The sequence below is a fragment of the Ailuropoda melanoleuca genome, chromosome 9 (assembly GCF_002007445.2).
Source record: "Ailuropoda melanoleuca isolate Jingjing chromosome 9, ASM200744v2, whole genome shotgun sequence".
In the NCBI taxonomy this organism is placed as follows: domain Eukaryota; kingdom Metazoa; phylum Chordata; class Mammalia; order Carnivora; family Ursidae; genus Ailuropoda; species Ailuropoda melanoleuca.
The window spans coordinates 100,355,536-100,381,827 of record NC_048226.1 but is presented as its reverse complement, the minus strand read 5'-3'; the positions used below and the strand labels follow the sequence as shown (position 1 = coordinate 100,381,827).

Here is a 26,292-nt window from a genome sequence, read left to right as displayed (position 1 = left end):
GAAGCTCACCATTTGACTATTACTTTTGATCTCCTACTGTTTCTTTTCAAGGTCCTCTGTCCCATCACCTCAGTGATGTTTTCATTGTAAGTACTCTGCGCTCTGGTTGTGAAGCCGGGTGGGTTAATGTTCCACATGAGCAGCTAGAGGCAGGATGTGTAGTGGAAAGAGCCTGCTGTTTGCTGGTCCTGGCCGTGACCTTGGTTTTTACCTCCAGCTGCTTGACTAGGGGTAAGTTGTTTAAACTCTCTGAGCTTTAGTTGCCTCTTTTATAACATGGGAATAATATGGCTGCAGTCTGAAGTTAGAAGATAGTACTTAATAGATGGTTATATCAATTATTGTTTTTATAAAGGGCCTCCAGGGGAGGTATCTGTCTTGTTCCCTGGACCTCCCCCTCTCTGCCCCACAGAGCCCCTTGGCATGGGGAGTGGAAGGCAGAGGCAGGGCTTCCCTCAGTAGCTTGGACCAGCTTCTCCTGAGCCTGTTCAGTTCTCCCTAGGTCCTGTGCGGTTTGCACGGCACAGCAGGGTCCATCCACTGCTTCCGAGAAGTTGATCCCACTGGCAGATTAAGTCTGGGGGCTCAGGGACGCACATGCCCCAGGCGATTGCTGTCCTTGTCATCAATCCACATCGTCCGGCCCTGATAGAGGGCACCGGAAAAAGCAGCTGCAATGGCTTAGAACCCCGCCTCACTCTCCTGGGGGGGCATCGGTGCTCAGCATTCTCAGTCCTGTCTGTGGGCTTGCAGGCCAGGTTCACGGGGCTTCTGCCCATGTTACACTGGGGCGGCAGGGGACTGGGGCGGATTTAGACACAACACTGAGAATTATCGTGTGTGCGTGTATATCTGTTTATGAAAGTGTAATATATTACTTAATTGTAGAAAATTCAGAAAATATAAACAATTTGAAATTACCTGTGATCCCACTACTCAGAGAACCAACATTTGCTTATAGGTGTGCTGTACCTATATATATATTTTCCATGTGAACCTTTTTGTGCAGTGAAATCCTGGTGTACATTCATTTAGTCTGGTAATCTGCTTTTCTCATGTCACTTTTTCCCCATCTGTTCTAAGTCTAAATCTGAAACGTTTTGGAATACATTTGTCCGTTCCACATCGAATGCTTCCTGAGTGCCCCCCACGTGCCCAGCGCTGTTCCTCGTTGAGTGGGAAGGATGCTGATGGCAGCTAGCACTGCTGCGCACTTACTGAGGGCCAAGCACAAGCCTGGAGCCTCCACGTGACTTATCTGCTCTGCACGCAGCTCTGTGGGGGGGAGCTAGGCTGGTCCAGCAGGAATACTTAACACGGGTTGGGGGCTGCATCTAAGCCAGACCTTGTCCTGATTGCGTTACGCTCTTTAGCTCATATTTTCTCCGTGACAACCCATTTTATAGATGAGCACAGTGAGGCACGTGGAAGTTGGTGACTTACTTAGGGATGCCCAACTGGAGCCAGGAGTTGAACCCAGGCAGTTTTCTCCTAAACTGGGCATTCTTTTTTTTTTTTTTAATAATTAATTTTATTTTATTATATTATGTTAATCACCATACAGTACATCCCCTGATTCTGATGTAAAGTTTGATGCTTCATTAGTTGCGTATAACACCCAGTGCACCATGCAATACGTGCCCTCCTTACTAAACTGGGCATTCTTAACCAGCATGGTACCCTGCCTCTCCAGGGAGTGGTGAGCTTCAAAGGCAAGGTCTGGCCCCTGTCTTTCAGGTGGTGGAAGAGTGAGCTGCTTGGCACAGGTGGTGATGTTCTAACGGAGGTGGGCACCTCGGAGCCCAGAGGAGCAATGTGGGATGGGAAAGGCATCACAGCAGAGGAGCCTCAGGGTTGGCTTTTGAAGGATGAGTCAGAATTCGCCATGTGGGAAAGTGGGCCAGGCTATCTCAGCGGGGGAGCAGCGTGTGTGGATGGGTAACTGGGGCTTAGGGGGTGAGGCCGGATGGCTCCTGCCAGGGCACTTCAGTGCTGTCGGGGCCCCATCCTCTGGTTCAGCGGGAATGCACCCCAGAGCCCTCACCTGGTCCCTGCCCATGTGGGGGAAACCTGTTTCTGAAACACAGGCCTGCTGGAATCCGAGGGTGGGGGGCCTTTGCAGGGCCTCAGTGTCCTGGCCGGTATTGGCACTTCATACTGAGGTTGACCAGTCCTGCTAGAGAGGATGGCTAGGCTGTTTAAGGAAGTTAGCATGCATTTCAGTACCCCGGGGGCTTTGGGACCTGGCCTTCCAGCAGGTAGGGCCCAAATGATGTTCTGTCCTGGCATCCCATAGCCTGGCATCTCATATCCCCTTCCATTCTGAAATAATTTACTGGGTTGGAAAATAGAGATAAAGAATACAGTAATTGGGTTAACACATATTTGTAGAATGTGAATTACTGGGTTCTTGAGAGGATTTTGGTCCTTTCACTGGTTTGGGGGCAAAGGCACTGACTCCTGATCTGGAGTCAGGAGGGCACGCCCCAGGAACACAGGTGGTGGGCAGCGTGGCTTCCAGGGCCGCCGTTCAGACCAGAGGTCAGGTCAGCTTGTAAAGCTGAGTCAGTGTTTTCCAGAGGAGGCTGCCGCCTGCACTCACGGGTAGAAGAATGCTCAGCAAACACGGAGAGTCTGTGCAGACGACTGTGGGAAGCTGAAGGCAGGGCCTGCGTGGGCATCGTGCACCCGCAGCGGCTGTGCAGGCACGTACGGGACAGGTGCAGGGTCAGCCACACAGGTTCCCACTCCCTCCCTCTCTCTCTCTCTTTTTAAAGATTTTATTTATTATTTTAGAGAGAGAGTGTGTGCGCTCACATACGCAGAGGGGGAGGGGCAGAGGGAGAGGGACAAAAAAGACTCTGTGCTGAGTGCAGAGCCCGAGGTGGGTCTCCATCCCAGGACCCTGATCATGACCTGAGCTGAAACCAAGAGTTGACGCTTAACTGACTGTGCCCCCTGGTGCCCTTCCCACTCCATCTTTTTAACCTACCTGACTTCTCCCCACCTTTCCAGCCTGAATAGCTGTCTCGCCAGGGCATTACATCTGTGGCTGTGGGCAGGTCCCCCCCCGTCCGGGTCTGTCGTGACTCTCTGCCCCATGTAGTCATCAGTCTTATGTCCCAGGAGCCAGCACGCCCCACAATTGTCATCCGTTTCCCAACTATCCATCTTTCCCTCGGTCATTCTGAATTACTGTAGTAATGCGCATTTACGGAGCCTCTGACACTGTGTGAACCCGTGGCATTGGGGATGCTAGGTGTAGCTGGTACTTAGAAGTGCCTGTCGTACGCCACGTCTTGTACTTACTAGCTGAATGACCTCGATCAAGTACCTTCACCTTCTGCTTTCCTGTGGGGCTGATAGCCACCACTCTGCTGGGTTGTGGTGGTGATTGAGCAAGATCAGCTGTGTGTGGAAAGGGTCTGGCCTGTTCGAGGTGTGCAGTGAGTGCCTGAGTCGACAGGGGGGACATGGCGTGGCTTCTCAGCACCTGGTGTGGGCACTACCCCAGCTGCTCCTGCTTGTAAGCACCCCTCTCCGAGGGGCCACTGAGAGTAAGTGTGGTCTGGTAGGTGAACTATGGCCAGAGTGTGGCCGGTTCTGCAGGGACCGTGCCTGGATCAAGTGCACCGTGTGGACTGTGTTCGCAGCGTGGGTCAGCCCTGGGTTCTTCAGTAAGGGCCATGGTCAAGCGCTCCATCTCCCACTGAATTCTTATGGGGGCGACTTCTGCGTCCCGAGAGCGGACTTTATGTTTAACTTTGCCTTGCACTGCCTCCGTGCGGGAAGTGGGTGAGTATTGTGGTTCTGGAACCGTTGGCATGCTCTGGTTTTTGACCAGGGACGAGTGATGTAATTTCTTGAAGCCTTGGCTGCCTTATTCTGGCACAGGATGTTTAGCACCGAGAATTGGTTCATGGAAAGGTAAGGTAAGCCAGAGGGGAGAGCAGCAGCAAGCTGGGGGCTGATGGGTCTAGGGCAGGAGGGGAAGGAGCAGAGCCAGGGATCTGGGCCCTGAGTGGAGAACCCCAGCAGGGCCTTCTCGGGGGAAGGAGGAGCCTGTTGGAATGATCTCCTACCAGCTGGTTGCTGAGCAGAGGGTCTCGCCTTGGGGTGATGGGGATGGCCCAACACGTGACCCTCGGCCCCTGACAGTGATAACAGCAGTTTACTCGTCACACATGCAGCCTGGGGGAGGAGGACACCGTGTGCACACAGGGCCACATGGGGGTTACACTCGGAAACAGAGGGAAGCCAGGGGCTGTGGGAGGTTCTGTAGTCACAGGGGCGTGGGTGCCCCTGGTTCCTGCGGGAGGATGTCGTTGGCTTGTTTGAATCAGTCCATGGCTGGCTGGGAGCTGAAATCCGCCAGTTGGGGGTCAGCTGGGACTGCTCAGGGGAGGAGCATTGTTTGGCTGGCTGGGGGGGGGTATGGGGGCATTCATGGATGCAGGGTGGGGGCCAGACTTGTGATGAGGCTGGGCCAGGCCCTCCTGGTTGCACCAGATGCCGAGGCCGCACTTGATGTTAGGCCTTAAGCAGGGGTTGTCTGGCAGGCATGGGAGACATGAAGGGGACACAGCTGCTTCGAAACGGCACAAATGGGGCCTCCTTCCCATCTCCCTCCCTCCCCCTCAGTGCATTAGTGCCTTTAGTTTCAGGCACTTCACAGACACTGCTTTGCTTAACATATAAAAGAGCCCTGTGATGTGGGATTTGTCACCCCATTTCCACACGGAGACACCTTGGTTTAAGGGAATCATGACCCTCCATCTGCTCCAGTTAGTCAGACACGGAGAGGCATCCGACCCGAGGCCTGACTCCGACACGCAGGCTCTCTGCCGGGCGGAGGGGGGTTTGCAGGAGAGCAAGGAAGCCCCCTCTGCAGGCTCCGTGGGTCCCGGGAGCGGCACCCAGTCCTATGCTGCTGATTTTGAATCCTTGTTTCCTGAACAGGATCTCTCCTACTCATTGTGCTTCTCCCACTCGACGTGGATCTGTTCCTCCTTAAGGTGACATAACCCAGACAGTCCTTGTTGTGGGGAAATTCCAGTTAGCTCTGATTCCATTTATAAGAGCAAAGGGTGCATTGATTTTGTTGGTGAGAGGAAGCCACGCAGTAGGAGTGGGGATGAGCTGGCCCCTCGCGCCTCGCTCATGGGCACGGGTCATTGCCTTGCAACACCCATGAGTCTGGAATTTTCTCGGTACTTTGATCTATCATGTTTTAAATGGTTTGCCTTTGCCTTTGCCTTTGGGGCTGCATCAGGGTTTTCTGCGGGAATTGGTGAGTCACATGCTGCCTCAGTTCTGCCATCCTGGTCACCACTGCCTCTGTCATTGTAGAAAAACTGTATGGCGACTTCTTGAGCTGGAACCTGGAAGAAACCCTTGCCCAGTTTCCTCTCCAGCCGGGGAAGGTGGCCACTTTCGTGGTCAACATCAAGGTGAAGCTGGACTTCTCGTGCCAGGAGAATCTCCTCCAAGACCTCAGTGACGGTAAGCCCCCCCCCATCTTAATCAGCAGGTCGTGGCCCCTTGGTGCCTGCTGCCTGCTCATCGTAACTTGCCATTCATTAGCTCGAGCTGCTTGAGACTTCTCCTGGGCACTTAGTTCGCTCACGGAATTCCTGTATAGATCTGAAAGCAATAAAGGTACTGTCCAGTTAAATCATTTTTTAATTCACACTTTTTACTGTTTTGTGCTCATTTGCTAGGAGGTCATCTTAAATTGGTGGAATTACTGCATTTTTTCAAGTATAACTGCTGTGATCTAATTAGCTGTGATGATAAAGTTCTCCTTCAGAGGCTGGGGGTTTCTGTAAGGAGGTGGCGGCTGGAGAAAATGGGCATTTATACTCATTGCGGCGTTAGGAGGAGCTGGTTAGGAGTAAGATTTACTGGATTACTTGTGTCAGATTACGAAAGGATGTATGAATTCATGCACCCGTTTAGAGGCACCGCGGAGCGTACTGGTGAGCTCATCAGGCTGCTGTAACAAGATCCACAGACAGTGTGTCCACACGACAGAAGCTGACCGCCCGCAGTTCCGAAGGCTGGACGTCTGAGATCAGGGTTGCTAGCATGTGTCCCCTTCTGCTCTTGCGAGGACAGCAGCCTTGTCGGGTTAGGGCCCCACCCTATGACCTCACGTAGCCTTCATCGCCTCCTCACAGGCCCCGTCTCCAAATACAGTCCCGTTTGGAGTTCGGGCTTCAACACAGGAGTTTTGGGGCCGCGAGCATCCAGTTGAAGGGTACGGTGAGACAGCAGATTCTGTCATTAGACCTTACTGTGTAACTTTGGGTGAGCAACTTCGACTTCTCTTAGTCTCCTAGTTTGTGAAATGATCACGAGCGTCTCTAGGGTTCTTGTGAGGGTTTGCACACCAGCTGCAGCCTGGTGACGGCTCAACAAGTGTTAGTTATGTTCTGTCTCCCCATCCCTCGTCCGTAGCGTTACACGACATTTGACTGTCTCGTGTTACAAAACAGCACTGGACGAGGCTCTTGGACCACAGGATGAGTAACGAGGAAAGGCCTGTCTCCTGCAGGACAATGATGATGTAGCAGCTAATATTTAAGAGGTTTACATAAAGCAACTCACTTAATCCTCGCAGCAGTCCTATGAAGTAGGTGCTATTAACGTCTCCGCTTTACAAATGAGGACTGAAGGCCTAGAGACGTTGAGTAATTTTTCAAAGATCACCCAGCTAGGAAGTGGCAGAACTGGGTTATGAATCCAGGCAGCCTGACTCCAGAGTGTGTCCTTGTAACCCTTTTGTGACCCAGAGGGTCAGCCGGAAAAATAAGTATGGGATTAGAGCACCCCGAAACTCAGGGACGTGATGAGATGCAGCTCACTTTATCTGGCGGGGTCCTATGGGGAAACATCATCATCAAGTTGATGTGTGCCTTGAGCCTGAACCAGGAAGTTTCCTTGACGGAGAAAAAGCGTGGGCCCCCAGGCCTTGGCCTTGCAAGGAATCAGCTGGTGCAGAGGCCCAGAGGCCTTTCAGTTATGAAATGGGTATTACCCTCAGGGATGAGATGTCTTTCTGTCTCTCTGTGGGAATGGGACTCTGTTTCTCGGCCAGTCTCTCTCAGCCGTACATGGGTGCTCAGAAATGATGCTGTCCTGTTGAACTCGAGAGACAAAGCTTAGTTATGGTTTCGTGTTGCTGTGATGGGGACTGTCTCCTACCCTCTTGTGCCCCTGAGGCGTCTCCGGCCACACTGGCCACCTTGTCCCCAGAATGTGCTCAGCTGTCCTGCCTGAGGGCCTTTGTACTGGCTCTGCTGTCACCTGATCGTTCTCCCCCACAGTCTGCACACCCACACCTGACTGTTCAGATCGCAGGTCAGAAGTCTCCCCTGCAGACAGGCCACCCTGACCACATCCACTGGACCAGCACCCTGTCCCTCGTCATTCTTGTTGTAGCACGTGTGTTTTTAACTGCACTTGTTCCTGGAAGGGCCTGTTGGTTTTTCCTGTCCATCTGCCTCCATCCTCTAGAAGAGAAGTTTCAGGGAACAGGGACCCCGTCTAACCTATTCAGTGTGTAATCACACTATCTGGGCCGCAGCAGAGAAAGAGCTGTGCGTGTTTGTAGTCTGGATGAGTGTGTGAGTGCCTCTGCCCCCTCCCTTTTCCTTCGTGTGGGGGCTTTACGTCTCAACGTCATTGTCTCCCAGGGCCCCACCTTAGAGCACTGTCACCTGGCCACTAGGGCTTCAATGTAGGAATTTGGGAGGACACGGACATTCAGTCCATAACATTTGTCGTGAAATTTGCTCTCCTGTGCTCTCTGTAGTGTTTAACCGTAACGAGCTTCCTTGAATAATACTAATATTTGATGAACATTTTTTTGGTATATTATTAATAAAGGTAGAAAAGCCAATTTACTGGTGGACACATTAGAAACTGTGAAAATGTCAAGTGGATTTAGCATTATACCAGGGCTTAAAGAATATCAGATCAAATAGATTTTTTTCTGTTTGGAAACAGCTCGATACCACCAGAATACATTTTTCTGCAAGTAGACAGAGGGTTACAGACAGAGGTTCTGACTTTTCTTTTTCCCAAGAAGGAAGTTTGGCAGAATCAATGGTGCCTGACACCTGCCCAGGGAGTGCTTGATTAGATACCATCCCAGGGGCCTGTCTGCGCGAGCAGACTTCCAGCTGAGCTACCTGGCTGTGAGGACGAAAGGACAGGACACTGACTTGGCTACCTGCCAAAGGTGGTGCGTCTCCCTGAGAGACACGACAGGAGGCCTCCAGGGGAAACCGTACCTGTCTTCGTTGTGGTGGCTGTGTGAGCTCATGTGCTCAGGCAGACAGGGTTTGTTCTGTTACTGTGTTTTCTGCCTTTTGTTACAGAGCTCTGGAGCATTGCCTCTGCCCTTCCACGCTGAAAGTAAAATTGTAGTCCGAGATTTGTAGTCTGGGAATACCTTTCTCTATCCTTTAAAATAAAACCAGATCAAAGGGACTAGGATCATATCACTAAGTGGTTTGTAAATGTGAGGCTGGCCTTGTTTCCCACCAGTTAGCTGCAGCACACGTGTGAAATAGAACGTGGTGGTTACTAACCAGATGCCCTCCTCACCGATGATGCTTGTTTCTACAGCAGACTTAGAATTTGAGGCACAGAATCTTGATGTCCACAACCAGGGTGGGCTTTATAGAGGAGAAAAGGTGGGCAACAAGGCCCACAAAGGACCTTGCAGAGTCTGGTGAGTGGATGATGCATTGTATGTTTAGTCTAAGGAGTCAAGAATTTAAGAAACAAAGCAAACAGAAAAGGAAAAAACAAAAACTCCCCCAGACTCTCCAATACAGAGAACACCCTGGTGGCTGCCAGAGCCCCGGTGGCTGGAGGACGGTGAAGTAGGCAAAGGGGATTGAGAGTGCGCTGACCCGGACGGGCACTGGGCAGTGGATGGACGTGTTGAGTTGCCGTGTTGCACGCTGGAGCCGATATTACACCGTGTGCTGACTACACTGGCTTAACACCAGAGAGGGGCCTGGAGACAGCTGTGACCTCAGTGGCCTCTGGGGACTGGGAGGTGACCCGTGTGTGGCTCTCAGTCAAACACGTTCAGAAACCTTCATCCAGGGAGCACTTGTGGACCCAATTTGTTTTTCCAGCATGGACTCAGATTACTGAAATTAGGTGCCGTTTTAAGAATTTAGAGCAGTAGGGGCGCCTGGGTGGCTCAGTTGTTAAGCGTCTGCCTTCGGCTCAGGGCGTGATCCTGGCGTTCTGGGATCGAGCCCCACATCAGGCTCCTCCACTGGGAGCCTGCTTCTTCCTCTCCCACTCCCCCTGCTTGTGTTCCCTCTCTCGCTGGCTGTCTCTATCTCTGCCAAATAAATAAATAAAATCTTAAAAAAAAAAAAAAGAATTTAGAGCAGTAAGTATAGCTGTCATGCAAGCCAGGACCCTGGGTTCTGTGTGGGCTGTAGGCATGTGGCAGAGAGATAATATTTACTGAGTGATGTCAGGTGCCGCATGTAAGCCTGGACTGGCCACTTGATTTGGACTCTTTCTGTTTAACCTTCCCAGCAACTCTGGAAAGTAGATGATTTTACAAAATGATTCCCAATTTGTAAAAACAGGTGGGAGGACAGTTGTAGATGAAAGGAGATTGAAGAGAAATCCAACAGTGAAATGCTGTATGCGATCCTCATCCTATCCTGGATTTAATAAAAAGACTCAAAGGACATTTTTGGGACCTCAGCATTGTGGATGGGGCACAGGGGCGATGGCCTTCCTTGGCAGCCACCCTGCGCAGCTGAGGAAGTGAGGGGCCAGCTCATAGGCTCTCTGCGTCCCTGAGGGAGAAATCCTGGGCCTGGGCATTGAGCTGTGCCATGGGGTGGAGGGGTGACATGGCCCTCCTCAGTGTGCCCAGGTGTGGGGGTTTTTGCTTCCACCCTGTGCCAGCTCTTCTCCATTGGACTCGTGGACCTCCACAGAGGTTTTCTTGTTTGTGGGTGATTGTCTAAATCAGCGTGCTTTGGGGGGAAGATGGTAGAAAACTCTTACTCCTCCATGATGATGATGCCACTCTCTGTAAAAGTAGTTTTAAACTGCGTTTAGTAATTCCTTTGATAGAGGTAGGATTGGTGTTGGTATTCGGAAACTATGTATTGATGTGGATAAAATGAGTAATTAATTTTTGACAATCTGATTCTAACACTTGGTCTTGAACTAGGATTCTCAAATGGAAGAAAGGAGGTAACAGATGTAAGAGAGTAGAGATTAAGTAAAAATTTTGTAGTCTGGGGTGGCTCAGTCGTTAAGCGTCTGCCTTCGGCTCAGGGCATGATCCCAGGGTCCTGGGATCAAGCCCCACATTAGGCTTCTCCGCTGAGAGCCTGCTTCTTCCTCTCCCACTCCCCCTGCTTGTGTTCCCTCTCACTGGCTGTCTCTCTGTCTGTCAAATAAATAAAATCTTAAAAAAATTTTTTTTGGTAGTCTGGGCCTTGAATAAAAATAACAGCATGAAATTGTGAGGTATTGGGGCACCTGGGCAGTTCAGCCAGTTGAGCAGCAAAATCTTGATTTCAGCTTGGGGTCCTGAGATCGAGCCCTCCGTTGAGCTCTGTGCTCAGCAGGGAGTTTGCTGGACATTCTCTTCCTTTGCCACTCCCCCTGCTTGCATGCTCTCTCTCTAAAAAAAGATTAATTAAAAAAAATGAAATTATGGTGCACCTGGGTAGCTCAGTTGGTGAAGCATCTGCCTTTGGCTCAGGTCATGATCTCAGGGTCCTGGGATGGAGCCCTGCATCAGGCTCCCTGCTCAGTGGGGAGTCTGCTTCTCTCTCCCCCTTTCCCTCTGCCTCTCCTCCTGCTTGCGCCCGTGCGCTCTCAAATAAATAAGTAAAATCTTTAAAAAAATGAAATTATGAGGTATTTAAAAATGAGCCTACCTGTCTGTCTGCCCTGTATGTGGCCAAGGCCTGGAAACCGAGCAGCCCCAGAGCAGGGAGCTTTCTGAATCCTCATACCATGATCAGGAAGAGAAGCCAGGGCTCTTTGGAGTTGGCCCACTCCTGGTCAGGAGCAGGAAGTGTAGTAGGATGATCTTGAAACAGGGCGTGAGATCTCTAGCAAGGAGCTGTCAGAGTGAACTGGGGTGGCGTCAGGCGGACGGACCCAAAGGTGCTGCCACTGACAATTTGAGGATCACTGAGGGTGACAGCTGTTTCAATCCTGCAGTCTTCATGCTGCTAGAAAGAATCTTCCACCTTTGCGAATGACAGGGAACCAGTTCATTATTTTGAACATGACAAGTAATGGGTGTTTATTCTGCTTTTCCATGTGTGTGTACCATTGGACCCCCAATAGTTGATGCGGGGGTTTCTCTTTACCCAAGTGCTCCAGCTAACAGTTGGGGAGGGATGAGGGAATTCGAGTACTATCATTTTGCATCCCTGGTAGATGAGTGGCCCAATACTGTGAGCATCCACATAACAGAGTAAGAGATAAGCAGCTATTATGTTCCTGCTGAGGGGAGAACGCACAGCTCCCGCATCGCACCCGAGACTGGTCAGCGCTCTGGATCCAGCTACCGATTTGCAGGGACTCGATGACAGAACAACTTGTTATCCAGGACCAGCCCAAATTAGGGCCAGCGATCTGCTTTCTTCAAGGGTAAAGTGTAAGGGGAAACCCGGCTGGAGTCGGGGACAGCTGCACAGCACAGTGAAGGTGTCAGTACCACTCAAGGACACACTTGAAAATGATTCAAATGGTAAATTTGACATGATGTCTATTTCACCCCCTCCCCCACCCACCCCGCCAAAGGGATAAAAGGGCTTCCTGGAGTTAAACTTCGCTAACTTAAAACAGTACATTTAAACACCGTTTTTGAAAATACACCGCACAGTTAAGCACCCGTGCTCTCGGCTCCGTGCTTGGGGAGTAAGACCGTTCAGAAAAGCTCGGAAATGACTGCCATGAGGTTAGGGCAGGGCGAGCTTCCGGGGAGGGAGGACGTTGTGATGGGGATGAGGCCAGCTGAGGGCCCCCGGGGCTGGCAGAACCCCATCGCTTGAGCTGTGCAGTGGCTCCAGTAGGTCTTCATTCAACAGCATACTTTATGCAGCTTGGTCAGTGTTCTGTTTGACCATAAGATGTTTTTAAAGAACAAAAACATTAGAAATGTTTTCATAATACTGCATTTGCATGACAGCTTTTTCATTGGACCAGATTGAAAAATTATTTTTATCCATGAGGTTTTTCATCAAGGCATTGTCTGGAAGGTCACGTCAGGCTACTGCATGGGCCCTTTTCTTGGGGAATGTTTGAGCATAACCAACTTTCAGCGAGATCGAGGAGTTAGTGATTTGATTTTACTGGGGTTGATGCTTTGGAGACTGAATGAAAGCATCACCTGCTTTGGGTTTCCTTTTTAATCCGTTAATTTGGTTTTCTCTTTCTGTACACTTTTTTGGCTCTCAGTTTTTTAGGAGAAGTGTGAGCTTTCTCCGCTGACCATTTCTGTTGGACATGAACGTGGCATTTCTGGCCACGGCAATGCTTAGCAGCACAGACTGGGAGAGACCAGGGGCTTGCTCACCACAAGGAGTCTGTCCTGCCATTCTGTGCCCCTCCCCTCCCTTAGGGAACAGACAGGACTATATTTCCAAGCTTGTGTGTGGTGGCTAGAGAGAATGGAAGGGCTGTTGTAGTTCTGTGGACACGTGGAGACTTGGAAATTTCTGTAAAGGGTATGTGATACCAGTACACGGGAGGCAACTTACCCACGGCAGGGTGGAGGGAGGGAGAGGGTGATGCTAGATCCTGCCCTCCAGGTTTTCCGCTGCTTTTGCATCTCCAGAAGGAACCAGCTGACACTGCTGAGCCGCCTTCATTCAGTCTCCTGAACTCTGACGCTGTCGGAGAGGGCGCTTCCCTGCATCATGGATCTTCCCCCGACCCCACGCCATTCCTTCAGAGGCTGCAGACATGCGTGTGCTTTGTCGCCTGCTGCCTGCAGGCCATCCTCCCATCCTCTTCCCCGCTCCTGCACAACTTTTCACAGAGGCCACTGGGCAGAGATGTTCTCAGCTTCCTTCTCTATCTGGAGTACGTTTGTCATTCCGTCTGTTTGACCCTGGAGGAAGAGGTCTCTCTAATCAGTGGCAAATTCTTGGACGTGTGTTCAGGATCCTCTCTCTTTGGACCTTTCAGCTTGACCGCTGGTTTTTTAAGTCACGGTCTGCGGAAACATGCACCAGAGGTGGCTTGATAACATGCAGTTCCTTGGCCTGCCAGGCTTCTCAACTGACCTCCGAGGGCGCTGGGCTGGGATCTGTGTTTCTGACGGGGTCCCCTGGGGATTCCTCTGCACATCGAGGTCTGAGCAGTTTTGTACCAGTCCCTCCGTAAATATGGTCGATCTTTATCTTAAAATCTAGGTAGCAGAGAACAAACCCTTTCCTCAGCCATGGCTTTCTCTCCAGCTGCTGCTTTCCCCTTCCATTCCTTGTTCTCCTCAGGCTGCTGAGGCCAGGCCCCTCTCTGGGCCAGGGCCCCGCTCATCAACCCCTGTGAGGTCTGGGTGCCCGTTCCTCCCTCCAGACTTGCCCTCACTGGTTCCGTCTTTTTGTCCACATTCCAACTAATGACATTCCTAACAGTTGGTCCTTTGCCCCCTTTTTAATGTTATATTGTTCTAAATGATCTTAACAGCTCCCCAACCTACAATTTCAACGCTGTGCTGAGACTCTGAAATCTTTATTTCTGCTCCTGAATTCCACAACTCTATTTTTAGCTGGCTTCCTGACATTGTCACCTGGCAGTCCCCAAAGCAGCTCATGTGCAGCCCATGTGGACCCCGATACGCTGCAGCTCACCGCAGACCTGCTCCTCTTCCTTCACTTCCTCTGCGGACGGGAGCTGTCACCGTGCACTTGGAAGTGAGCTGTTCTCTGTCACTGCTAAAGCTGCATCCACTCCCCACCAAGCCCTGTGTGTGCTCTCTCCTCAACGTCCCTGCATCCCTCCCTCACTGCCTGGGGACCACTGTAGGAGCTTACTAATCTCTTGGCCACTGGCCTTGCCTTCTTGAATCTATCCTCTGTTATGTTTTTGCTTTTTCTTGAAAACAAATGTGCTTCTGACTTTGGAGTGTAATGTCCTATATAATCTGGTCCCAACCAACCCCCTGCCCTCCCGGCCTCATTTTTGCTGCTGCTACTTTACATTTCATACTTCGGTGTCTGAAATATTGTGTTGAGTTGCTGCCTTTTCCTCCACCTGCAATGCCGTCAGCCTTCGCCTGCTAGCCCCAGCGTTGGTCACTTCCTCTTTGAAGGCCTCTCCTGGCCTGAGTGTTATTTTGGCCCCTTCGAGTGCTGTTAGTTTCTCCCACACTGTTCCTGCACCCAGCACAGGGCCAGGCTCAGAGAAGATTCCCAGCAGATATTTACTGAATGAGGGATGATAGGCATGTTGTGAAGCTGCATCGAGTGTTCCCGACCCTGAGGTCAGGGAAGGGAGACCCATCTCGGCCGGGATGATCAGACTTCTGGATGCAGGGCCCTTGAACGGTGCCTCACTGAAGGGTGAGCTCGACTCCAGAGGGTAGGGATGGAGGCGAGGGACAGAGGACTGGGCCAAGAGGACTAGGTAGGATGGTGGGGCAGGTGGGCTGTGGGAGGCCTGAAGCTTGGAGAAGAATGGTGGGCTTTATTGGAAGGTCCTGGACATCCATAGAGAGCTTTTCAGAAGGTTGATGTGATGGAGATTGTTTTGAGAAGGTGAGTAGGTGGATTCACCTGGATGTGGTTGGTGACAGGTGTTAACAGTTCAAGGGTGAGGCGCATGCTTCTTAAGCAGGAGAGAGCCTGGTTGCCTGGGGGAGGAGGGCGTCATGCAGAAAGGAGCCTCCAAAGACCTGCACTGGGGTCCTTCCCTACTGGGTGGCCTTCGCTGAAAGACTTCACGTGTTTGCGGCACACAGTCTAGTAGCTGGCCAAGCAGTTTGGTGAGCTCTTGTTAGAGTTTATTCTGTTCCCTGTGGAAAAATCCATTTTTTCTTGCCTGAAATGCCTCATGCTTATTATGCCTAAGACAAGCTTTGCCTGCGGGAAGGTAACACGTTCAGGTCTTTGTCCACAGCTGGAGACTTACATTAAAAAACCGTATTTCCAGGGCGCCTGGGCGGCTCAGTCTGTTAAGCTTCAGACTTTTGTTCTTAGCTCAGGTCTTGATCTCAGGGTTGTGAGTTCAAGCCCTGCGTTGGGCCCCGTGCTGGGCATGGAGCCCACTTAACAAAAAAACCCCAACCTTGTATTTCCATCTGGCATTTCATTATATTTTGCTTCTTCCCAATTTCATGATAATGGATGCTTCAACCTACCGTTGTGGCCGGAGATCGAGAGCTGCCGCTGTGGGATATACTGCGTTCCCTTTTATACTGCTGCCTCACCTCAGCACTGTGCTCTGAAATTGGGGTGCTAGTCCAGGTCTTTGTCCTGGTCTGCTGCTCTCTTTGAAAAGAAATACGAATTCTTGGAAATCTCAGTCTTTTTTTTTTTTTTTTTTTTAAAGAAAAGTGACTCATCCTGAACTACCCAGAAATCGAAGGTGGTGGAATCTTGATGCCGTATCTCTTTTCTCTTTACAGCTCTTGGATGCCGAGGCTTTCACAGACATGCGATTTTTTTGAAGGTGGCCAAGGATTTTATTGAATCGTGGGTTTTTCCTGAGGCTGCAGAGTATCAGGGATGGGAGGAGCTCGCCATGTCGAGGGCCTGTTATCAAGGCCCCTCCTGTTCTTGCAGATCTGTCACTGTACCCCTGAGAGGTGGCGCTGCTGTCCCCTCAGGTGGCCCGCAGCTCTGTGGCGTCTCTCTCCTGGCACGGGTCCCCAGCTGCTGCAACTGTGTCTGCAAGGTCGGTCTTCCTTGCCACACGCGTCTTAAAGGCAGGGCTGGCGTCCTCAGTGTCTCTCAACTCCAGCTCCTAGCTCTGTGCCTGGAGCTCTCCATTTCCTCTGCAGAGTCGCCCTTGTCCCCTTCAACCTTGCACACGGAATTCCTTAGGGCTGCACCTAAGGCCCTCTTCTATCTTCTCAGTTCCCTCTTTCTCAAGACTCTCTCTGTTCACATGGCTTCAGTAACCATCCCACCAGGTCAGACCCTTGGTCTGTGTATCTGACCACATGTCCTGTGAAGCTCTTAATCCTGGGAGCAGGTGAATCTGGGTGGAGGTTTGGCTGGTGGCTGTTCCCCATCCCCAGCTGTGGAGGGTATCCATCAGCACCCTCAGGCACAGTCTTTGCTGTTCCTCCCCTTGCAGGTTAGGGCTTTGATCTCACAGGGAGAGGGGAGAGGCTGGGACTAGTGCAGTGGCTGGCGTTCCCCTCCCAGCCCAGCTCCAAGGAGACAGTTCCAGGATCCTACAGCAGCCCCAGGGGCTTTACACTCTTGGAGCCCATGCAAGGCCTTTAGCAATTCCTGAGCCATTTCTAGCTGAACCTTTTTACTGGATTCTGTGGTTTCCAGCAGAAGCCCATGTGGGCAAATGCTGGGAGCCCTGTTTCTCCCCTGCAGCTGCCTGTCAACAGATTTCAGGTTAGCTTTCCCTGTGACTTTAGTTCTCTGACTGGTTCAGGAAAAGTTGGTTTTCAGTTTATCCAGCTTTTTTTCTTAAGGGTGGGAGCTGTGCTTTTTTTCAGTTCTGTACATCTCCGAGCTAAACTCAGAAATCCACCTCCTGGGTTGTAATGCAGACCTGCAGTCATTTTCACACTGTGTTGTCCGTTTGTTGGATCACACACTGCTTTTGTTTTGTGTTCAGTGGGTTATCAGCTTCCTTTCTGAAGGCAAGTCTCCCGATGGGCTGAAGGGCCTGCCTGACGTTGTGTTCAGCCCCTATCACCCACCAGCCTTCTCACTCCCAAACCACAACTTCACAGCTTGGTGGCTCAGCCTGGGGAAAGGTCAGCTTGCTTGGCTTCCCTGGAGCTCTCAGGAGCACATCTATGGATGAGAAAAAGCTTCACAACACCCCGAAGCTGAGTTCTTGCCCCAGACTTCTGTCTAGTAACCTGTGGAGGTGCCCGTATCCCTGGGCCACTGTTAACCCTTCAGGTGGGAAGGTTGACTCCGTTCTCTGATGTAAATTCATGTGGGATGGTAACTTTCTAAGCCACCAGAATAGAACAAAAACCCAGCTGGCTGTCCTTCATCAGCAACAGGTGATCCCTTGCCAGCCCCTGGAGCTGAAGCCTTCCAGATCACTGATCTCCCTGCTCTCCTTACTGCCTTTCCAGCCAAGCTGGTGGGGATTCGCTGGCAAGCAAATTAGGTAGGTGTTCAGTAGCAGGGATTCGGGAGGTTTGCGATGAGCTCTGGCTGTAGATTGCACCAAGTCTGGCTGTAGGTTTATCTTTTAAGTATTACCAGCCCTTCTCTCTAACCCTTTCAACCGTTTTAGGATACTGGTTGGTCTCCCAGCTGCTCACTGTGCTCCTTGGTCCTTCCTAGAGCAGAACCTGTGTCGTCCTGTTAGATGACTTCCCAGGGCTTGGCATTGACTCCGGATCAAGGCCCTGGTGCGGCTTATGTGGTCCGGCCATGGTGTCCTGTTAACCCTCAGCTGAGCCTCTCCAGCGTTGAGCTCATATCTCAGAAACACGAAATCACTTGTGTCTCTCCGACTTGCCGTGCTTTCTCAGGCTTACTGTTTGGGGGCCAGCCAGTGGCTCTGGGACTTGGCTGCACTTTGGAATCATGGGGGGAATCTTTAAAACCTTTTCCTGGCCCCCACCCTGGACACAGTGATTCGATGGGTGTGGGGTGTGACCTGGGCCCCCGGGTTTTTAAAGTGTGCCAGATGATTGTCGTGTGCAGCCAAGCTGGGGAGCCACTGACAGGGACTGTGTTCCCTCTCGTGGGAAACCTCCGTCCTTGTCTCAGGCCCATTGTTGCAGGTTCCCGGCTTGCCAGGCAGACGCAGCTGCTGCTTGTTAGCCATTGCCTGCTGGGGCAGGTCTCCTCTCTAGATTGTCGTGGAGGTTTTTAGACATTTTCTGTCCTTTGATCTTTCATATGTATTTTAGGTTCAGTTTGTCACAGTCATCAGAGTAGTCTGTTAGAATGCTGAAGGGTCTGTGTTGACCTGTACATCAATTTGGGGAAAAATTGACATTTTTATGGGAGTCTTCATATCAATCAATATTGTCCATTTATTTGTCATCTCGAATGTCTTTCAATAACACTTTAAATTTCTCTTTAAAGGTTTTAAAGTATTTTATTAAACTTATTCCCAGATACCTTATTTTTATTGTGAAATTATTTGAGTCTTTTTACAGAAATACAACTTACATGCAGTAATGAGCACAGATGTTACATATATAGCTGGATGAATTTTTATTATTTTTAAGATTTTATTTATTTTAGAGAGAGATTTTCAGGTGTGGGGGAGGAGGTGAGGGAGAGAGAATCTCAAGCAGATTCCGTGCTGAGCACAGAGCCTGATGAGAGGCTCGATCTCACAATGCTGACATCGTGACCTGAGCCGAAATCAGGAGTCAGACCCTAAACCAACTGAGTTGCCCAGGTGCCTCCGGATGAATTTATATTTTTATACTCCTTCATCCTTGCAACCAGTCCCCAGACCTGGATGGATAACTTGCACCTCTCCGGGTTCCTCGAGTCTTGTCACTGGTGAGAACTCCGCACAGAGGTGGTTGGAACTATGACTTCTGTCATCAGACATGAGTTTTGCCTGTTCTTGACTCATAGGGAGGAAATAGAGTATACAGTCTTGTGTGTCTTTTTTTTTTTTTTTTTTTTTTTTTTTTTTTTTTTTTTTGCTTTAAACAACACTAATTTATTCAAGTTCTGGAGGTCAGAAGTTTTGTTTTCCTTAACATTATGCCTGAGATTCACGCATGTTGTCGAATGTTGCATTTGTTCCTTTTTATTGCTGGGTGCTAGTCCCCTGAGTTAAAATACTACAATTTATCCACTCGTGATGGGCATTGGAGTCGCTCCCAGCTTTCGGCCATTATGAATAGCTGTAATTTTTCTAGCACAGATATTTGGTGGACCCGAACCGACACGAGTGGTTTTGCTGGGGTCGTAGATCCCATGTATGTTAGCTCTAATGGATTTATAGCCGTCCAGATTTTCAGCGTGCTTGCTTGGATGTACACACAGCAGCTGCGTGACGGTTCTGTTGTTCCACATCCTTAACCACCACTTGGTGTTGTCAGTCTTTTACATTTCAGCTCTTCTGGTCCATGTGTGGTAGTATTTCATTCTGGTTTTAATTTGCCTTTCCCTGATAACTAATGATGTTGCCTAGTAAAAACGGAAGAATATATTTTAACAGACACTTGACACAATTGTGTGTCCGAATGATAAGCATATGAAAGGTGTGCAGTTAGCGGTTTTAATTTTTTGCAGCTTTGTTGAGAGAGAATTGACGCATGACACTGTAAGTTGCAGTGTGCTGATTGGATTCACTCCAAAATGTTTACCACCCATAGCTTTAGCTGACCTCCCCGTCACACCGCATAATTGGTTTCTTTTTTGTGGTGAGAACATTTTTTAAGTTTTTATTTAAATTCCAGTTAACATACAGTGTAATGAGTTTCATGTGTACAATAGTGACTCAGGACTTCCATACAACACGGTGCTCATCACAACAAGTGCCCTCCTTCATCCCTATCACCTGTGCCCTGCCTCCAGTGCTGTCAGTCTGTTCTGTATCATTAAGAGTCTGTTTTTTGGTTTACCCCTCTGTTTCTCCACCCCCCCATTTGCTCATTTGTTTCTTAAATTCCACATATGAGTGAAATCATATGGTATTTGTCTTCCTGTGACTTATTTTGCTTAGCATAATACCTTCTAATTCCATCCACATCGTTGCACATGACAAGATTTCATTCTTTTTGATGGCTGAGTAATATCCCATTGTACATACACCACATCTTAATGCATTCATCAGTTGATGGACACTTGGACTCTTTCCAAAATTTGGCTATTGCTGATATGCTGCTATAAGCATTGGGGTGCATATATCCTTTTAATCAGTATTTTTGTATTCTTTGGGTAAATCCTTAGGAGTGCAGTCGCTGGGTTGTAGGGTAGCTCTGTTTTTAACTTTTTGAGGAACCACCATACTGTTTTCCAGAGTGGCTACACCAGTTTGCATTCCTATGTGTTGAGAACATTTAAGATCTTTTGTAGCAACTTTAAGTATGTAATATACAACAGTATATTAATCATAATGCCCTGCACTAGATGCCCAGAATGTATTTATCTCCTAATTGAAAGCTTGTACTCTTCAACCAACATTTCCCCACCTCTCAGCCCCTGATAACCATCAGTGTCTGTTTTTATGAATTTGGGTCTTTTAGATTCCAAATATAAGTGATACACAGTATTTCTTTCTTGGACTCACTTGGCTTAGCATAATGCTGTCAGGGTTCGTCCATATTGTTGCAAATGGTGAGATTTCCTTCTTTCTTGTGGAATAATGTCGGATTATATATATATATACCACATCTTCTTTACCCTATTCCTCTGTGGATGGATATTTAAGTGGTTTGTATCTTGGCTATAATGTTACAATAAGCATGGGAGTCAGATACCTCCTTGAGATCCTATTTTCATTTCCTTAGGATATATACTGAGAAGTGGGGTTGCTGGATCATAAGGTAGTTCCAAATTTTTGAGGTGTCCCCATGCTATTTTCCACAGTGGCTGCATCAATTTACATTCCCACCAACAGTGGACAGGGGTTTCCGTTTCTCCAGATTCTCACCAACCTGTACCTCTTTTTTGATGACTGCCAAAACAGGTGTGAGGCAATAGCTCATTGTGGTTTGATTTGCTTTCCCTGATGATGAGTGATGTGGAGCGTCTTTTCACATACCTGTTGCCATTTGCAGGTCTTCCTTTGAAGACTCAGTTCTTCTCATTTTAGATTGTTGGTTTGTTACTGAGTTGCATGTATTGTTACTGAGTTGATGTTAACCCCTTGCCAAATAGAGGATTGGCAGAGATTTTCTCCCATTCCTTGGGAGGTTGCCTTTTCATTTTGTTGATTGTTCTTTGGCTGTGCAGAAGCTCCATTTGTAGTCCTGCTCGTTGATTTTTGCTTTGGTTGCTTGTGGTGTCCTATGAAAAAACTGATGCCAAGACCAGTGCTACGGTGCCCCCTGTATTTTCTTCTAGGAGTTTCATTGTTGAAGTTCCTTTGTTTGTTTTAATCTATTTTGAGTTAATTTTTGTGAATGGTGTAAGATAAGGCTCCAGTTCCATTTTCTGCATGAGGTTATCCACTTTCCCCAACACCACTTATTTGAGACTGTCCTTTCCCATTGAGTATTCTTGACTCTCCTGTCAAATATTAGTTGACAGTATATGTGGGAGTTTATTTCTGGGCTCTCTGTTCTGTTTCATTAGTATGTGTGTCTGTTTTTATGCCAGTGCCATATTGCTTTGATTACTATAGCTTTGTAGTATAGTTGGAAATCAGGACATGTGCTACCTCTAAGTTTGTGCTTCTCCCCCCCAACCCTGGCCCACCCCAGATTGCTTTGACTACTTGGTCATTTGTGGCTACAAAAAATTTTAGGATTGCTTTTTCTTTTTCTGTGAAAAATGCATTGGAGTTTTGATAGGGATTGCATTGAATCTGTAGATGGCTTAGGGTAGTTTGGACATTTTTCACAATATTCTTCCAATCTATAAACAGGAGATATCTCCATTTATTTGTATTACGAATTTATTTCATCAAAGTCTTAGTGGTTTTCAGAGTTTAGATCTTTCACTTTCTTGGTTAAATTTATCCCCAGGTATTTTATTATTTTTGATGCTACTGTGAATGGGATTTTCTTTATTTTTCAGATCTCATTGTTAGTGCATAGAAAAGCAGCTGACTTCGTTATATTAATATTCTATCTTGCAACTTTACTGAATTTGTTGATTAGACCTAACTTTTTTTTTTTTTGGTTGAGTTTTAAGGATTTTCTTAAGGATTTAAGATGAGATCATTTGCAAATAAAGCCAATATAATTCTTCCTTCCTGATTCAGATGCTTTTATTCATCTTGCCTGTTAGTTCTGGCTAGGACTTCCGATACTCTGTTGAGTAAAAGTGTGAGAATGGGCACTTTTGTCTTGTGCCTGATTGCAGAGGAAAAACTTTCAGCTTTTCACTGTTGAGTATGGTAACTGTGGGTTTGTGGTATATGGCCTTTATTATGTTGAGACATTCCTTCAACACCCAGTTTGAGGATTTTTATCATGAAAAGATTTTGAGTTTGGCAAATGCTTTTTCTGCATCTACTGAGATGGTATGAATGTTGTCCTTCACTCTGTTAGTATGGCCTATCACACTTACTGACTTGGTGTGTCGAACTGTCTGCGTCCTAGGGAGTGATCCCACTTGGTCATGGTGTATAATCCTCTTAATGTGCTGTTGAATTTGGTTTGCTAGTGTTTTATTGATGACCTTCTACATCTGTATACAGTGTCGTGTCTTTGACTTTGGTATCCGGGTAATACTACTGGCCTTGGAAAATGAGCTTAGAAGTGTTCTCTTCAGGGTTCTTTGTTTTTGTTTTTGTTTTTAATGGAGTTTGAGAAGAATTGGCATTAATTCTTTAAATGTTTGGAATTCACCAGTAACACTATTTCAGTTACCTGTTTTAACCTAGTTTTTGAGCTATTTTTTTTAAAAGATTTTATTCATTTTAGAGAATGCGCATGATCAGTGGGGAGGAGAGCAAGAGAGAGAGAGAGAGAGAAAGAGAGAGAATCTCAAGCTGACTCCAAACTGAGCACAGAGCCTGACACAGGACTCGATCTCGTGAACCTGAGATCATGACCTGAGCTGACATCAAGAGTTGGACGCTTAACTGACTAAGCCGCTCAGGCGCTCCATGAGCTAATTTTTCTGTTTTGTTTTTTTTGTTTTTTTTAGATGTTCATAAATATTGAATAAGGGAGTGGACATTATAGAATATTTGAAGTATGTCCTAGTTTTAAGTATGGAAGTAACTACTAATATTCCATTCTAATCAGGTAATAGGACTTACGTGATCTTTTCTGTGGTTTTTATTAAAGCACTGTGTAGTTGAGTAAAGTAAGCAATTACAGTTCATGTTTTTTCCCTTACAAGTATTTGTGGTGTACCATTTTATCCCATATACTGTTCTGTTCTGGGGATTGTCCTGAGGAGTCAACTGAGACCCAGTCTCCACCCTCAAGGAGCTCAGTCTGTGCAGCGCTGTCCAACAGAACCCTCTGTGATGGGACAGGGTCCTGTTCTGAGCTGTCCATTAGGGTAGCCATGAGCCATACGTGGCTTTGATCTTTTGTGATGTGGATGGTACATCTGAAGATCTGAAGTATTATTTGATTTTAATTACTTTAAAGGCCCATTATCTAGTGGCTACTGTTAGCACAAGTCTAGTGAGAGAAACCAGCACTGTTACAAATGAATGAAAAATTGCATCTTTGCTAAATGCTAGGTAGGAAAGGTGATGATGCTATGACCATATCACTGGGAAGGACACAGTTTAAGGGACCTGGAAAGGCTTTGCTTTGGAAGTGATGATGGAGATAAGGTTTAGAGAAAGGGCAGGACTGAAGTAGGTAAAGGGGGGTGAGATGGGGAAAATATGGGTGAAAACCCTGTGGCAGAAAGAGCAAAGCAGGTTCCGGGAACTTACATTTTTGAACAGTGTGAGCGTGTGAGTGAGGGGTACACGCACAGTTAGTCCTTGAGAGACTTTGCCCATAGGTATTAACACTGATTTGTTGGGGGAGAAAGGTTTTGTGGGATGCTGGGGTGTACTTTTTCTTTTGATAGCTTCGTAAATTAATGTTCCAACTGGAGACTGTCAGACGTGTAGTTTCTGTAATTTGGCTAGCTGTTGAAGGAAGAAGTTAGGACATTCCTTGTCTTGCAGGGGTGCTCAGTGCTTGAGGACTGCTGTGAAGAGCACACAAAACATTCAGGTTGTATTTTGAATTTCTTGTTTCTGAGGAGAATAAGCATGTGTCATGATTTGCCTTGGGGCACCACCGCTCTCCCTTTATCATCTCGTGAAAAGACATTCTACGTCCAGTCTCAAACTGGCAGTACTCTGCTTTACTTTCCCTGATTGTTATCCTAAAATAACACATGCTAATTGAGCTATTTCTGTGGCTGTCTTTGGAGAAAGAATGTTTATTTGTGTTTGTCTTAAAGCAGAAGCGGAATAACCGATGTAAACAAGATGTAAAAGCTCTAAGACCCAGCCGAGAAGAGCTCTCCGTCACCCGTTGATCAGTGATGCTGGAGGCCTTGGCCAGGGCTGCAGGCAGGGGTTGGCAGTGCCAGGACTTTGCTTCCATGTCCAGACCCCTTTCAGCAATCTGCTTCTGGACAAACACAGGGATACCCTGCAGTTTGAATCCAGGTCCTCCTATCTCTTGGACCTTTGGGACTACTTTTCTCTATGTGCACAGGGAGAAGGCCTGGGCCAGGGGGACACGGGGTCAATGGATGATGCCATAGCTGCTTTGAGGAGGAGAGAGAAGGGTGACATCTTGGGTGGAGGCCAGGTCACCACACTCCCTCCAGTTGTTCCCAAGGTTCTGGCCAAGAAGTTACCTATTTCCTGCCTGGCCCAGTGTGGTGACCAGGAACAGCCCCCCCCCCCCCGCTCTTCAAAGCAATCCATTCTGGATTCTTCCTCTACAGAGAAGTGATTTATTGTGGTTTTTTAAAAATTGTCCTTGGACAGTTATTCCTTCATGAAGTCCTTCATTCACAAAATCATTCATAGGTTCCTCTCACGTTGAGGAAGTGTTTTTAGATGCAGGCTTGCAGCGTGGGCCACCACATCATGCAGGTTTAGGGGCCTGTGCTTCCCTGTCCATCTGAGTGATGGCCCTGGAGGCTGGCCCTGGGTGCCTATGTGCCGGGCAGTGGCCTGAGGGTATGAGGCCTTTCCTATCCGTAGTAACCGAGGAAATGATTAGGTACACTTGTTAACCCAGGAGATATGTAGCCCATATGCTAGGTACTGTGACAGATGGTTCATGTGCAGACGAAAGATGAACAGTTCCTGCCCGAGGTGCTTCTGGTCTGGGAGAGAGGTCTGTGCAGGGCACTGTTGTCCATGCCAGGGTCTGTGCGTGCTGACCAGGGGAGCTGCCGTTTTCGTCAGTGGAGTGTGGAGGCGGCCGACAACTGGGAAGCGTTTGCTTGTCTTGAAGGTGTCCAGAGAAGAGAAAGCTGCACTTGGAGACACACATGTCTGGGCCCCCTCTCCAGCAGCCATGAGCATCCTTATCTTAGGCTGAGTGTCCCCTGCTTCAGTCTCAACCACTAACCATCTTTAGAGGACACAACTCAGTAATAGCCTGATGCCAACAGAACTGTTACATGGTTTTATTTTTTATTTTTATTTTTTATTTTTTAAAAAGATTTTATTTATTTATTTGACAGAGAGAGACAGCCAGCGAGAGAGGGAACACAAGCAGGGGGAGTGGGAGAGGAAGAAGCAGGCTCCCAGTGGAGCAGGGAGCCCTATGCGGGGCTCGATCCTAGGACCCTGGGATCATGCCCTGAGCTGAAGGCAGATGCTTGATGACTGAACCACCCAGGCACCCCTGTTACATGGTTTTAAAGTCCACTTTAGTTGGTCTCCTGTGTGGCCAGGGACTCCAGTGATGTCCATTTCTAGCAAAGGGAACCGTGGTCAGCAGTCTCCAAGGTGGGATCTTACTAGAAATTGGCTCTTGTGGCCCGTTGTCCCCCTTGGGTGTTGCGAGGAGGCCTTTCTGTGACCTGGATTTCACACTTGGTCCTGGAGGGACAGACGGAAGCTGTCCTGTGCCAAGTGTGTCTTGCGTGCTGTAGGGTGGAGCCACACCTTGGGTCCCTTGGTTTTCTGCGGCGCCAGACTCTTGGATGTGCTCTTTGATGAGCGTCATGTGGTCCTGTCTCTGTTTCAGAGGTCATGTCCTGTTCTTTCTCAAATGGCCTGCTCATTTTTGATAGTCTCTTCCTTATTCTTTTGAGTCCTTCTGATTGTTCACAAACATTAATAGCTCATTAACAACTTTCTTGGAAAATCAAACATACATTTACCAAATGACCTAGCCATTTTACTCCTGGATTTTTAACCCAGAGAAACGAAAGCACGTGTCCATCCAGTGACTTGTACAGAAGTGTTCACAGCAGCTTATTTGTAATCATCAAAAGCCGAAAGTAATCGGAGTGTTCATAAATAGTGAATGGACAAACAAGCTGT

The 26,292-nt window shown here is 48.3% G+C and overlaps 1 protein-coding gene across 9 annotated transcripts in view; it reads left to right on the top strand.

Annotated features, from left to right (window-relative positions):
- TRAPPC9 (trafficking protein particle complex 9) overlaps positions 1-26,292 on the top strand; it is a 601,443-nt gene that overhangs the window by 191,476 nt on the left and 383,675 nt on the right. For all 9 annotated transcript variants that reach the window (XM_019801179.2, XM_034668653.1, XM_034668654.1 and 6 more), the window contains one exon: positions 5,350-5,502. In XM_019801179.2, the coding sequence (XP_019656738.1) occupies positions 5,350-5,502 (153 nt within the window). The remainder of the gene's footprint in view (positions 1-5,349; positions 5,503-26,292) is intronic.